Consider the following 16,174-nt stretch of genomic DNA (forward strand, 5'->3'; position numbering starts at 1 on the left):
AGAAAGGAAGGAAGAATGGACAGTGACAAAGGAATAGCAAAGGAAGTAAGGTAAGAGAAAGGAAAGAAAGATAAGTTGAAAGAAAGGTTAGAACATTAGTGAAAGTTCTGGCAGAAAAGAGGCAGGTGAGGAGTGTTTAATTAAAGATCTCCTCAAAAGAGGTAGGCAAAATTAGTATAACCAACAGGAATAGTGTAGATGCTCAGACCTCTCAGCCTGAAGGAGAAAGGAGAAAAGAATTCAAAGAAAAACATTTTTCTAAAACAATGTGGAAAGAAGGCCAGAGACCAGAAGGAAGTGACCTCTGGAGGAGATGTACACTTCTAGATCTACTTGATTCTCATGTTTTTTTGTTTTGTTTTGTTTTGTTTTGTTTTGTTTGTTAGTTTTTGTTGTTGTTGTTTTGGTTTGGTTTGGTTTGGTTTCTAATTTCTTCCCAGGTTCGACCTCTAGCTTTCTTTCTGAATTCATTTCAGGAATTTGGAAGGAATCCAATTTCCTCTTCCCTCCACACACAATGTCTTTGGGACCCTTGGAAAGCAGCAGCAACATTTCCTCCACCTTTCTGCTGAGTGGCATTCCTGGGCTGGAGCACATGCACATCTGGATCTCCATCCCATTGTGCTTCATTTACCTGGTTTCCATCCTGGGCAACTGTACTATCCTTTTTATCATTAAAACAGAGCCCTCACTCCATGAGCCTATGTACCTCTTCCTGTCCATGCTGGCTGTGACTGACCTGGGTCTGTCTCTTTGCACCCTCCCTACAGTGCTAGGCATCTTTTGGATTGGGGCGCGAGATATTGGTCACGATGCCTGTTTTGCCCAGCTCTTTTTCATTCACTGTTTGTCCTTCCTAGAGTCCTCTGTGCTGCTGTCTATGGCCTTTGACCGCTTTGTGGCCATTTGTCGCCCCTTGCACTATGCTTCCATTCTCACCAACACAGTCATTGGCAGGATTGGCCTGGTTTCCCTGGGTCGCAGTGTAGCACTCATTTTCCCATTGCCTTTTATGCTCAAAAGATTCTCCTATTGTGGCTCTGCACTTCTCTCACATTCCTATTGTCTCCATCAAGAAGTAATGAAATTGGCCTGTGCAGACATCAAAGCCAACAGCATCTATGGCATGTTTGTCATTGTTTCAACAGTGGGTGTAGACTCACTGCTCATTCTCTTCTCCTATGCCCTGATCCTGCGTACTGTGCTGTCTATTGCATCCAGGGCTGAGAGATTCAAAGCTCTCAACACCTGTGTTTCCCATATATGTGCTGTGCTCCTCTTCTACACTCCCATGATTGGTTTGTCCATCATCCACCGGTTTGGGAACGAGGCACCTCATCTTGTCCAAGTGATCATGGGCTTTGTGTACCTTCTAGCCCCTCCCCTGATGAACCCCATAGTCTATAGTGTGAAGACCAAACAGATCCGAGATCGTGTGGCCCATGCCTTTTGTTGTTAGCTGGGTCTAGTCTTAGAGGTACTATTTCCTTCAGTATACCCTTATTCCTCTAGCCTTTATAATATCTAATGTGTATGAAGTGAAGGAGACAATTATTTATTTACTCAACAAATACACACAGAAATGATCAAGAAGTCACAGCTCTTACAGAACTATCATTCTGGTGGGGGGGAAACACAATGCAGTATGACATGGCAGATTGTATTTTACAAAAATGGCCACAGAGGTATTTCTAATCCTACATTCTCTTCCAGAAATTTGTCATTTCCCCATCAAGAGAGACAGTCTGGTTTTTTTCTTCCCCTTGTAACAGGGTAGGACTTTGTAACAGGTTCAATGAATTGAATGTTGTGGAAGTGATCTTGCAAGACTCTCAAGGCTAGGTCATAAAAGATTGTATGTTTTTCATTGGTATATACTTCCCCACACTCATTTGCCACCACATTGACCTAGAAAAAAAATTATCTTTTAAGACCTAAATGTGAGACCTGAAACCATAAAAATCCTAGAAGAGAGCACAGGCAGTAATTTCTCTGACATTAACCATAGCAACATTTTTCTAGATATGTCTCCTGAGGCAAAAGAAATAAAAACAAAAATAAACTATTGGGACTATATCAAAATAAAAAGATTGTGCACAGCAGAGAAAGCAATCAACAAAACTAAAAGACACCCTATGGAATGGGAGAAGATATTTGCAAATGACACATATGATAAAGGGTTAATATCCAAAATATATAAAGAACTGATACAAATCACACAGCCAAAGCCCAAATAATCTAGTTAAAAATGGGCAGAAGACATGAATAGACATTTCTTCAAAGAAGACATACAGATGGCCACAGACACATGAAAAGATGCTCAACATCAGGGAAATACAAATCAAAATTATAACAAGATATCATCTCACACCTGTTGGAATATTTAAAATAAAAAACACAAGGTGGCTCCTGGGTGGCTTAGTTGGTTGGTCACCCAACTCCCGATTTTAGTTTAGGTCATGATCCCAAGGTCATGGGATCAAGCTCCACATTGGGCTCTGCACTGAGCATGGAGACTTCTTGGGATTTTCTCTCTCTCCCTTTACCCCTCTCCCTTGTTCTCACTCTCTCTAAAATAAAAATAATAATAATAAATGAATAAAAAACACCAAAAACTATAAGTGCTGGCAAGGTTGTGAAGAAATAAGAACTCTCTTACACTGCTGGTGGGAATTCAAACTGGTGTAGCCACTTTGTAAAAGAGTATTGAGGTTCCTCAAAAAGTTAAAAGTAAACTACCCTATGATCCAGTAATCACACTACTAGGTATTTACCCAAAAAAGACAAAAGCACTAATTCAAAGGGATACATGCACCCCTGTGTTTATAGCAGCATTATTTACAATAGTCATATTATGGAAACAGCCCAAGTGCCCATCAATAGACAAATGGATAAAGATGTGGTATACATATATATACATATACAATGGAATATTATTCAGCCATAAAAAAGAATGAAATCCTGTCATTTGCAACAACATGAATGGAGCTAGAGTGTATAATGCTAAGCAAAATAGGACAGTAAGAGAAAGACAAATTCCATATGATTTCATTCACAGGCAGAATTTAAGAAATAAAACAAAAGAACAAAGGGGAAAAAAAGAAGAGAGACAAACCAAGAAACAGACTCTTAATTACAGAGAACAAATATGGTTACCAGAGGGAAGGTAGTTGGGGGGCAGTGGGTGAAACAGGTGAAGAGGATTAAGAGGACAGTTATCATGATGAGCACTGAGTAATGTATTGAATTGCTGAATCACTATATTGTACACTTGAAACTAATACAACACTCTGTCAACTATATTGGCATTAAAATTAAAAACTTAATTAAAATTATCTTTTGAGTAATGTATGTCAATATAGTATTATTCATTTTGCCTTTGAGGTATCTGTGAGGAAAGCAGGCCAGGTTAAAATGCTGCTAAGGAAGGTTTTGAGCATCTGGAGGAAAGATTGAGGGGGTCATGTTTCTGCACAGTGCAGGGTCAAGAAGGGGAGTGGCAAAGGGCCAAAGACAAAACCTCTACTACAAGGTTTATGTGGAGTCAGTTCTCATTTGAGGTTGGACTTATCTGAGGCTATCTGGCATATCTGACATTTAACTCTTGACAGGTTATGCCTTCTCCCACCAGTGCCTCATTCTGTCTGACATGAGAAAGCTGTTTCTTCAGTGATAAGGTATATGTGAACTTTGGGTGTTACATGTGGAAGATCCAAAGGTACTTATGCAAAACAAATAGAATAAAATAGAGGACGTGTGTGAGTGTCTTGGGTGCTGCGTACATGCAAAACTTCAGGAAAACCATACAGCCACAGCAAATTCCAAAGCATGCATACAGCTCTACAGCTGGAATCTATATCTATGCTGTGTACTTGCAATTTTAGTCCTCATATAGGAGTCAAATTTTCTTATATCTTATAGCAAATTTAAACGTTTTTGTGATTCATTAGAAAGTATACTACACCTGGAATCAGGTTTAGAAAGTTCTACGTTCTGTGTGACTTAGGAAAATTATTTTCCTTATATGACCTCAATTTTCAATTAAAATGAATCTAACAATAACAATGCCTAACCCAAAAGGATCTCTACACAATTTAAATATATGATATATATGAAAGTTTCAAATAAAATTATTAGCATGTTTTTCAGCTCACAATAAACTTTAGTTACTTTCATTCTTTTATTTTAATTTTTTAATGTTTATTTTTGAGAGAGAGACAGTGTGAGCCAGGGAGGGGCAGAGAGAGAGGGAGACATAGAATCCAAAGACTCCAGGCTCTGAGCTGCCAGCGCAGAGCCTGATGCAGGGTTCAAAGCCTCGAACCACGAGATCATGACCTGAGCCGAACACAGAGTAAAATATATCATGGAAAATTTGTTACAAGGAAAAGAGGGATCCCTGGAATGGCCCTGAAGGGATGGAGAACCGTGGATAATTTTCCAGAGGGGCTGACTTAGCTGTCTTAAAGAACAAGCAGAAGTTAGATGGGCCAAAATTGTGTGGGTGGAGGAGTATTCCCCCATTCCATAAATAACATTGAATGTGCTATTTCCAGGCATAGTTTCCACTTTAGGAAGCTAGTAGACAAAACAACAAAAGACTATACTTTTAACTTACATTTTGGTGGGAGAGACAGACAATAGAAAAGTAAGTGATTAATTATTTAAGACAGTGCTAAATGTCCAGGTAGTCTGTGAGCAGGGAAGACCTTTATAATAAGGAATTTTCCAAAAAAATTAAAGGAAGGGGATTATATTTTATATTTATATAAATGTGGACTTATTTCTAGAGCATGTATTATAAGTCCTGAAGGATGAATGGGGCAATAGCTGAAACATCAGCAATGTTCTGGTCTCAAGACTGTCAAATCCAATAGCATTATGAGATGCAGAGCCCCGTGATCTCCCAGAGGACAGTTAAAATACACCACCTGCTGTAACTCCCTGACATTCCTTAAAACCACACACACTCCCTTTATGCCTTCACGTAAAACCAGATGTATGTTTGGTTAATGTCTAAGACCCTTTGTGCTCCCTCTCATGCTTTGAGGCTCTTTGATGTTTATACCTAATAAAACATAATATAAAGACTATTTGCAGACCCCAGCTGCTGCTGTTCTCTCACAGAGGCAGGCTGCATGTCCACTCAGTCTGGTGTCTGAGAACCTTTTCTTCAGTGCACCGCCACACATAAAATTTATTAAAATGTTTATATTTATATTTAAATACAAAAAGGCAGAGAATTATAAAGTGTCTACGATGGAAATAAATTAGAGTATTCTAAGAATAGCAAAAAGACCAGTGTGCCTAGAGCTATGTGAGCAAGCAACTACACTAGCTGTTGGAATTAGCAAGTAATTGATATTAAAGACAGAAGAGAGGACAGCTAAACAAAGCTGATATTTCAAGGTCACTGTCAGAAGAAGTTCTCCTTGATATAGGAAGTAAAAACATAACTGACCAGCCATGACCATGAGAAGAGGTTAGCAATGGTCTGAGGAATGTGGATCAAGCACTTTGTATCCAAGATCATAACTGCTAAACTTTGCAGTGAATCTAACCCAGACCTGGTAGGAACAGGGAGGAGAAGAATTGCACCTTCCTTTGAAAATCCTGAGGCCCAAACTTCTCTGATAAAGAGGCAGTAATTGTAGCAGGCCATGGGGCTGCCATCAAGCATGGATGACAGCCTTTATGCATCAAGTGTAGAACCCTCATTCATTCATTCATTCATTCATTCATTCATTCATTATTTAATACTTAATGATTGACTTTTTTCAAAGTTACTGGGAATAAATTGTTGAACAAGGCATATCTTCCACCTTAAAGGAGTTTATAGTCTGGTGGAGATACCTGAAATAGTTTAGGATGATCTACAAATTAAGTCCTGAAGTTCAGGTTGAAGTTATCCAGTTGGAAATGAGGAAAAACAGCTTACTACATAAAGCGAGTATTTTGTGAAAAAGCCAAGAGATGACAAAAAGTGTGATTTGTTGAGAAACTATAAATAATTCCTTTGGAGATCTATTCAAGTGATAGAGTGGGAGGAGGCGGCTATCTTGAGATGCAGGCTGGAATACACAGGGATCAGAACTTAAAGACTGCAGGTTTACTAGTTCATGCACCCAATATCCCCTGAGCAGCTACTCTATACCAGACTGTGAACAGAACAGACAAAAACACTGCCCTCTAGAGTCTTAGATTTTAATAGGTGTGGGCAAACAATAAACATGAGAAATAAATAAAAGACAGTATGTTAGATGGTGAAAAGTGCTGTGGAGAAAAATTAAAGTAGGAAAGAGGTAAAGGCTATATTCAGAAAGGCTGTCACTGTTGACTGTATTTGATGGTCAAGAAAAGCCTCACTGAGAAATGATATTTCAAGAATGTGAGGAAGTAGCACATGAACATCTTTGGGAAAAGGATTCAAATTATAAAGAAGAGCATGTAAAAAATGCTGCAGTAAACACAGAGGTACATATATCTTTCTGAATCAGTCTTCTCATTTTATTTGGGTAAATATCCAGTAGTGGAATTATTGAATCATATGGTATTTCTATTTCTAATTTTTTGAGGAAACTCCATACTATTTTCCACAGTAGTCAAGATATAGATGCAACCCAAGCATTCATCAATAAGTGAATGGATAAAGAAGATGTGGTAAATATTTGAATATTATTCAGTCACAAAAAAGAGTAAGTTGTGTCATTTGCGATGACATGGATGAACCTAGAGAGTATTATGCTAAATGAAATGAGTCAGACAGAGAAAGACAAATACCAGATGATTTCATTTATATGTGGAATCTAAAAAACAAATGAGTAAACAGATAAAAAGCAGAATCAGACCTATAAATACAGAAAACAAACTAACAATTGCCAGAGGAGACAGGGTAGAGTGATGGGCAAAAAGGATGGAGGGAAGTGGGAGATACAAGCTTTCAATTACAGAATAAATAAATAACAGGGTAAGAGTACAGCGTAAGGAATATAGTCAATGATATTATAATAGCATTGTATGGTGAGAGATGGTAGCTACACTTGTGGTGAGTGCAGCACAGCATATAAACTTGTTGGATCACTATGTTGTACACCTGAAATTAACATTGTGTGTTGGGGCACCTGGGTGGCTCAGTCGCTTAAGCATCCAACTTCGGTTCAGGTCATGATCTCACCGTTTGTGAGTTTGAGCCCCATGTCGGGCTCTGTGGTGACAGCTCAGAGCCTGCAGCCTGCTTGGAATTCCGTGTGTGTGTCTCTCTCTATCCCTCCCCTGCTCGTGCTCTGTCTCCCCCTCTCTCAAAAATAAATAAACATTAAATTTAAAAAAAAAACTTAAAAAAACACATTGTGTGTCAACTATCGTCAAATTTCTTTTTTTAATTGGCAAAAAAAAAAAAAAGGCTCAGAGAACAAGACTGGACAGTAGGAGAAGAGTTAGAAGAGACACACTAACTCAGGTAGGAGATAATATTATTAGACGTAAGGTAGTACCAATAGAGATGGAGACATGTGGACAAATTTGGAACATATTTAGAAGGTACAGTTGATAGGATGTTTTCAGTTTTGGATATAGAACACTGTGAGAAAGGAGATGCCTAGAAATCTAATTTGGAGCAATGGCATAGAGAGGTAGGGAAAACTATACAATGGGTATCAACTTTCTTGGCAAATATTATGTACACAAGACAGTATTAACTACAGTCACCATGGCATATACTAGATCTCTAGAGAGTACAAAGTTTCAGTTATATGGGATGAATAAGCTGTGGAGAACTAATGCTACTCTTCTCACTAAATTATTTCAGTTTTGTTTTATTCTTTTATTTTTAAAACGTGTTATTTATGTTAATACGCAATGGGCTTATTATTGTTATTTTATTTTATTTTATTTTTTAAAAAAATTTTAATGTTTTTTTTGAGAAAGAGGGAGACAGAGCACAAGTGGGAGAGGGGCAGAGAGAGAGGGAGACACAGAATCCGAAGCAGGCTCCAGGCTCTGAGCTGTCAGCACAGAGCATGATGTGGGGCTCGAACTCACTAACCACGAGATTATGACTTGAGCCGAAGTCGCACATTTAACCAACAGCCACCCAGGTGCCCCTTATTATTGTTATTTTAATGAATTAATATGTAAGTAATATGACCCAGTTTTAATCTCTAATATGGTAAATATCAATAGAAACAATGCCCCATAAATAAATGATCTGTGGGGTTCTCAATAATTGTTAAAGAGTTTAAAGGAATCTTAAGGCCAAAATATTTCAGAATTGCTCTAACAGATGTTTCTTTTATTATGATATAAAAATAATGAAGTAATAAAAGAATACAATCTCCTCTATATCTTATTAACAAAAGTCACTTCTTGGTATTTTGAAGTTTTCCAGAAAGGGGTAGATCTTTCCCTGGAAATTCACATATATATTATAGAAGTTTTATTAAGCACTAATTTCAGACACCAAGAATGACCATGTACATTATTTCATTCTGTGATGTCTTTTTCATAACACATATGGAATGTGTACTTTCTATCCATCTGGTATTGTTTTATAAAAGGCATAGACCCTCTTCATTTTCTTATATGTTGATAGTATGGATTTGACAGTGAGACCTCCTAGGCAAAGAGAAAAACAAATGCAGAGACTCAAAGATACCAGACTCCCCACTCTAATAGAATTGAAACTGAACTTTTATCTCTATTTCTTGACATATTTACTTAGATAAATGCAATAGCTTAATGTCTGTTCTTCTTGTCTCTCTCTCTCTTCCTGCTACTGTTTTTTAAATGCAAATCTGCTTACCATTCTGCTTATAACCTCAACAACTTCTGTTATTAGAAAAATTAATACTATTTTATGATGCCTATGTATTTTGCCTTTACTTATTTACCAGACACTGTACATTATATTTTCCTCCCTCTGTATTCCACTAAAGAAATGGATGTAGGGATGAAGAATATAGCATATTTGTAGAACTGAGATAAGTCCCAGATAGTGGTAGCAGAAAGAATAAAAAGTGTGGCACAAGATTAGACTGTGAGTTAGGCATAGAGTTAGCTGAGAAGGTATACACAGGCCAAAACAAAGAATAGAAATTGTATCTTTAGAGTAAAGGGAAACCAATGAAGAATTTACCCAGGGAAGTAACATAATCATATTTGCATTTTAAGATACTCAGCAGGGCTATGATATAAAGAATGCATTAGGGAAGGGTTGATAAAGGAAAAGCAAGTAAGAAGTGTTGCAGAAGTCCAAGTAAGAAATCATCAAGCACCACAGTACAACTGGCAAGAAGAGTGAATAGTATCATGAGATATATAGAAGAAAGAAATTTCATGACTTTGAATTTTCATGATTTGGTATTTATTGTATGTGTGATTTTAACAATAGTCAGGAAGGAATGAAGATCACTTCCTGGTTTGACTTCTGAAGAATCAAGTGTATGAGAGTTCTATTTAATGAGATAAAGAATACTTTATAAGGAATAGGCTTAAAGGGAGGAATTAATTAATTGCATTTTGAAGATATTGAGCTCCAGTTGCCTATGTAACACAGAAAGTTTATAGTGGTTAAGAACTCAAGCTCAGGAATAGGTCAGCCTGAGATGAATCCAGATTATATTCAGATTACTAGCTATGTATCCAGAAAAGTTTTTGTTGTTGTTTTTTTACCCCTATAAGCTCCTACTTTCTCATCTTTCAAACAGGGATAAATAATACCTCCTAATGGGTTAATAGAGGAATAAATGTAATAAGGTACCACATATTATGTAAAGCATTTGGTACAATATATGGCACTTAGAAAATGGTTAATAATTGTGAAGTATTATTATTATCATTATTCTCATTAAAAAGTGTAGTCAATTAGGCATTTGGAGCTTGGAAAAGAAGTCCATGGTGTGGAAATAAATTCATGACCTGGAATCATATTTTAAACGTATAGTAGGGCAAGACTACTCCTTCACCTATCTCTCTCAAAGAAAACTTAGAATTGGAGTCATAAACTCAAATCCCTGTGGAGGCCATTCAGTAAAGTCAAGGAGTGAAGAAAAATAGTGGAACATGAATAGCAAGTGGTAGGGTATGATCTGTGGCAAACCATATCTTAGTTCAATTTTTGAACAATCCACAGTTACATGAATGAAATAAACCATTATTCTACAAGCTCTGTCCTATTGATGACCACTTTGCACATCTGGCCTATCAGTATCCCCAAACAGCCAATTTCTTTCAATTTGTTCTTTTTCCTTTTTATCCTGGAAGACATAGCATAAAAAGTTTTAGAACAAAGGAAGTGGCTCCAAAGAGACTGGAGCCCAGTCCTCATGCCTGCAATTTTAGTAATCACTCAATTTCTCCAGAAAGAAATTCAGGCTTCCCAACAACTTGACTTTAGGTCAGTAAAACTCATATCAGACCTCTAACCTGTAGAATTGTAAGATAATAAATTTGCGTTGTTGTAAGCCATTAGGTTTATGATGATTGTTATGCAGCAATAAAAAACTAATACAGCATCCTGACATACAACATACCATAAGCAAAGGATTAGGTGTAAGTAACAGTGTTACATTGTTGGAGTGCAAGCCAGAGAATTAACAGAAAAAGTAGTAGATAAAAGCAGGTATTGAATAATGGAAAACCTTTGTGCAAATATGGAGCCTCACCACTACCTTGTAACTTATTGGACATCTCTTGAAGGATTTTAAGTGTGGTGACATTTATATTTTAAAAAGATCCTTTAAACAGTTAATCTCAACGTACAAGATTATAGGTTAATCCAAGGGAAATTTTAAATCTGAACTAGAAAAGCTTCAGGGGGAATCAGTGAGTGAAAAAAAATATTTGAGATATCTTAATACGGGAGGATCTTCACAGTTTGATGAATAAACCTGGTTTAAAATATATATTTACTTCCATGTCTACAACCAAGTATTACTGTCTTGCAAATGAGGGCAATGCTACCTATTTTTTTAAACCACTTTATTGACATATGGTTGACATACAAAAAGCTATACATATTTAATTTGCACAACTTGGTGAGTTTAAGATGCAGCTGTTTTTTTGTTTTTGTTTTTGTTTTGTGGGCTTTTTTTGTTCTTTTAAATTTACACCCAAGTTATTTAGCATATAGTGCAAAAATGATTTCAGGAGTAGATTCCTTAATGCCCCTTACCCTTTTAGCCCATCCCCCACTCCCACAACCCCACCAGCAACCCTCTGTTTGTTCTCCATATTTAAGATTCTCTTATGTTTTGTCCCCCTCCCTGTGTTTATATTATTTTTGCTTCCCTTCCCTTATGTTCATCTGTTTTGTATCTTAAATTCCATATATGAGTAAAGTCATATGATATTTGTCTTTCTCTGACTAATTTCGCTAAGCATAATACCCTCTAGTTCCATGCACGTAGTTGTAAATGGCAAGATTTCATATGTTTGATAGCCAAGTAATACTCCATTGTTTATATATACCACCTCTTCTTTATCCATTCATCAGTTGATGGACATTTGGGCTCTTTCCATACTTGGCTATTGTTGATAGTGCTGCTATAAACTTTGAGATACATGTGCCCCTTCAAAACAACGTATCTGTATCCCTTGGATAAATACGTAGTAGTGCAATGATCCATCAGGGTCATAGAATAGTTCTATTCTTTAATTTTGTGAGGAACCTCCATACTGTTTTCCAGAGTGGCTGTACCAGTTTGCATTCCCATCAGAGTGCAAAAGAGATTCTCTTTCTCCACATCCTCACCAACATCTGTTGCTGCCTGAGTTGTTAATGTTAGCAATTCTGACAGGTGTGAGGTGGTATCTCATTGTGGTTTTGATTTGTATTTCCCTGATGAGGAGTGATGTTGAGCATTTCATCATGTGTCAGTTGGCCATCTAGATGTCTTCTTTGGAGAAGTGTCTATTCATGTCTTTTGCCCAATTCTTCACTGGATTCTTTGTTTTTTTGGGTGTTGAGTTTGATAAGTTCTTTATAGATTTTGGATACTAACCCTTTATCTGATATGTCGTTTGCAGATATCTTTTCCCATTCTGTCAGTTGTCTTTTAGTTTTGCTGATTGTTTCCTTCACTGTGCAGAAGCTTTTTATTTTGATGAGGTCCCAGTAGTTCATATTTGCTTTTGTTTTCCTCACCTCTGGAGACATGTTGAGTAAGAAGTTGCTGCGGCCAAGGTCAAAGAGGTTTTTTCCTGCTTTCTCCTCGGGGATTTTGGTGGCTTCCTGTCTTACGTTTAGGCCTTTCATCCATTTTGAATTTATTTTGGTGTATGGTGTAAGAAAGTGGTCCAGGTTCATTCTTCTGCATGTCGCTGTCCAGTTTTCCCAGCACCACTTGCTGAAAAGACTATCTTTATTCCATTGGATATTCTTTCTTGTTTTGTCAAAGATTAGTTGGCCATATGTTTGTGGGTCCATTTCTGGGTTCCCTATTCTGTTCCATTGATCTGAGTGTCTGTTTTTGTGCCAGTACCATACTGTCTTGATGATTACAGCTTTGTAATACAGCTTGAAGTCTCAGATTGTGATGCCTCCAGCTTTGGTTTTCTTTTTCAAGATTGCTTTGGCTATTCGGAGTCTTTTCTGGTTCCATACAAATTTTAAGATCATTTGTTCTAGGTCTGTGAAGAATGCTGGTGTTATTTTGATGGATATTGCATTCAATATATAGATTGCTTTGGGTAGTGCAATGCTACCTTTCTAATCATGGCAGATGAACAGTATCCTAGCCTCCTATTTCAATATGCCTGTCTTTGTATTTTATTATTTTATTTTATTTTTATTTTTATTTTCAAGAGAGAAAGAGTGCATGTAAGTCAACATGGGAGGGGCAGAGAGAGAGAGGGAGAGAGAATGTGAGTGGGGGAGGGGCAGAGGGAGAGGGAAAGAGAGAATCCCAAGTAGGCTTGATGCCCAGCACAAGGCCCGATGTGGGGTTTGATCTCACAAGCATGACCTGAGCCAAAATCTGGAGTCAGACACTGAACTGATTGAGCCACCCAGGAGCACCTCAACATGTCTGTCTTTGAATATTCAGTCACATATGTATGCACCTTCATTGTTTAGTGGAATATGCAAATTTGATGATAATTTAAGTATAAAGAAGATATATTTATAATAATTAGCATATGTGTATCTGGGAACAAAGATGTTAAAAGTAAGAGTGGCCCCACTTACCATCACTTCCAGTGACTTACTTAGGAATTTTGCTATCCATTCCTATAGTTTAGACTCTGTTGGGCTGGGGGTCTTCCCAGAGTGGGGGACACAGCAAGAATACAATTAAAATTTAAGTTGCAGCTCTTACCTAGGAACTTTGATCTTCTCAAGTCCAAAAGCCAGAGGACAGGAAAAGAAGTCACTAACCTGGTAGGTGTAATTAATCCCTAATCAGGAAAATATAGGGATTCTGCCTAACAGTGGGAGGATGGAAGAAAATGTTCAGCACCCAGAAGGCTGCCAAATTTTTATGATGAATGAACAAGTGCAGCAGTCATACCCTGAGAAGAGCATGGTATCCAGAGATTCATACTTTTTGGGAAGAAGGATCTGGGTCACCCGCCATGAAATCCACCTAGACAGTAAAGGCACTAGCTGAAGGAGAGGGGAATTTAGAATACATGGTAGAGGTGGAAAATGATAAGATAAGTTGAGGCTTTAAGAATACTGCAGTGAGTGGGTCTGTTGTAGTTCATTCTCTATCCTTCTATATTTATGTTTCCTCAGGCAAAGGAACCAACCTAAACAATGGAGGGGCTATTCCCAGACTGGATGAAGCAGTTGGATATAAGTGGTGCTAGAGCAGACTCTAATAAATTCAGTCCACACTATTGCAGAGCTGAGTCCTGGCTGCTATTGGAATATAGCTGAGTCCTTCTGGATTTTTCTTTAATTCTATTTTTTAAAGTTTATTTATTTATTTATTTATTTTTGAGAGAGAGAGAGAGAGAGAGAGAGAGAGAGAGAGAGAGAGAGAGAAGAGAACATGAGCAGGGGAGGGACAGAGAGAGGGAGAGAGAGACTCTCAAGCAGGCTCTGTGATGTCAGCATAGAGCCCAACGTGGGGCTCAAACTCATAGACAGTGAGATCATGACCTGAATGAAATCAAGAGTCAGATGCTTAACCAACTGGGCCACCCAGGTGCCCCTGGGATTTTTCTGATCCAAATGAAGCTACCTCACCCAAGTTACACTCCTGGTTGGTGGAGCAGATCTCATTCAGTGACCTATTGCTGCAGGAGTACATAAATCTTGCCTCTTTGCCTCAATCTGGGATAACTTTGAGGGCTATTCCAGTTCCAGAGTTTTCTGTAGGATTGGCAGAACTATCCATTACAACTGACTTTCATATCAAATTATCTATCTAACCAGTCAAGATTCCTCCACACTCCTACAGACATTTTTACTGAAAGTCCATACACACACACACACACACACACACACACACACACACACACAGACAGAGAGAGAGGGAGACAAAAAAGATACCCTTCATGTTAATCTTCATCTTAGAGTCCATTCTTGAATGAATCCTACTTTAATACATTCAAATGTTGGCTATTTGGGGTCTTTTCTTGTTCCATACAAATTTTAGCATGGTTTGTTCTAGCTCTGTGAAGAATGCTAGTGTTATTTTGATAGGGGTTGCATTGAATATGTAGATTGCTTTGGGTAGTATTGACATTTTAACAATATTTGTTCTTCCAAACTATGAGCATGGAATGTTTTTCCATTTTGTGTATGTGTGTGTCTTCTTCAATTTCTTTCATAAGATTTCTACAGTTTTCAGTGTATAGATTTTTCACCTCCTTGGTTAGGTTTATTCCTAGGTATTTTATAGTTTTTGGTGCAATTGTAAATGGGATCAATTCCTTGATATCTCTTTCTGATGCTTCATTATTGGTGTATAGAATGCAGCTGATGTCTGTACATTGATTTTATATTCTGCAATTTTGCTGAATTCCTGGATCAGCTATAGCAGTTTTTTGGTGGAGTCCTTGGGTTTTCCCTATAGAGTATCATGTTGTTTGAAAAAAGTGAGAGTTTGACCTCCTCCTTGCCAATTTGGATGCCATTTATTTATTTATTTGTCAAAGCAATCCTGAAAAAGAAAACCAAAGCTGGAGGCATCAAAATCCCGGACTTCAAGCTAGATTACAAAGCTGTAATTATCAAGATAGTATGGTACTGGCACAAAAACAGACACAGAGAACAATGGAACAGAATAGAAAACCCAGAAATGGACCCACAAATGTATGGCTGACGAATCTTTGGAAGCAGGAAAGAATATCCAATGGAATAAAGACAGTCTCTTCAGCAAGCGGTGCTGGGAAAACTGGACAGCGACATGCAGAAGAATGAACCTGGACCACTTTCTTACACCATACACCAAAATAAATTCAAAATGGATGAAAGGCCTAAATTTAAGACAGGAAACCATCAAAATCCTTAAGGAGAAAGCAGCAATAATCTCTTTGACCTCAGCCGCATCAACTTCTTACTTGACATGTCTTCAGAGGCAAAGGAAACAAAAGCAAAAATGAACTATTGGGACCTCATTGAGATAAAAAGCTTCTGCACAGCAAAGGAAACAATCAGCAAAACTAAAAGGCAACCAACATATTGGGAGAAGATATTTGCAAATGACGTATCAGATAAAGGGTTAGTATCCAAAATCCATAAAGAACTTATCAAACTCAACACCCAAAATCAAATAATCCAGTGAAGAAATGGGCAAAAGACATGAATAGACACTTCTCCAAAGACATCCAGATGGCTAACAGACACATGAAAACATCCTCAACATCACTCATCATCAGGGAAATACAAGTCAAAACCACAATGAGATACTGCCTCACACCTGTCAGAATTGCTAACATTAACAACTCAGGCAACAACAGATGTTGGCAAGGATGTGGAGAAAGAGCAACCTTTTTTGCACTCTGATGGGAATGCAAACTGGTGCAGACACTCTGAAGGTTCCTCAAAAGTTAAACATAGAACTACCCTAGAACCGAGCAATTGCACTACTAGGTATTTATCCAAAGGATACTGGAGTGCTGTTTCGAAGAGGCACATGCACCCCAAAGTTTATAGCAGCACTATTGACAATAGCCAAAGTATGAAAAGAGCCCAAATGTCCATCGACGGATGAATGGATAAGGAAGA

The 16,174-nt window shown here is 37.7% G+C and overlaps 1 protein-coding gene across 1 annotated transcript; it reads left to right on the forward strand.

The window, feature by feature from the left end:
* The first annotated feature begins 310 nt into the window (after positions 1-310).
* On the forward strand, positions 311-1,459 carry LOC106966134 (olfactory receptor 51G2). The gene has a single exon (XM_015062206.3). The coding sequence runs from the start codon at positions 518-520 to the stop codon at positions 1,457-1,459; it is 942 nt and encodes a 313-aa protein (XP_014917692.2). The 5' UTR covers positions 311-517.
* Positions 1,460-16,174: the final 14,715 nt, after the last annotated feature.

The sequence above is a fragment of the Acinonyx jubatus genome, chromosome D1 (assembly GCF_027475565.1).
Source record: "Acinonyx jubatus isolate Ajub_Pintada_27869175 chromosome D1, VMU_Ajub_asm_v1.0, whole genome shotgun sequence".
In the NCBI taxonomy this organism is placed as follows: Eukaryota; Metazoa; Chordata; class Mammalia; order Carnivora; family Felidae; genus Acinonyx; species Acinonyx jubatus.

Excerpts from the sequence above, each read along its gene's own strand:
- LOC106966134 (XM_015062206.3), top strand. The coding sequence starts at position 518 with ATGTCTTTGGGACCCTTGGAAAGCAGCAGCAACATTTCCTCCACCTTT.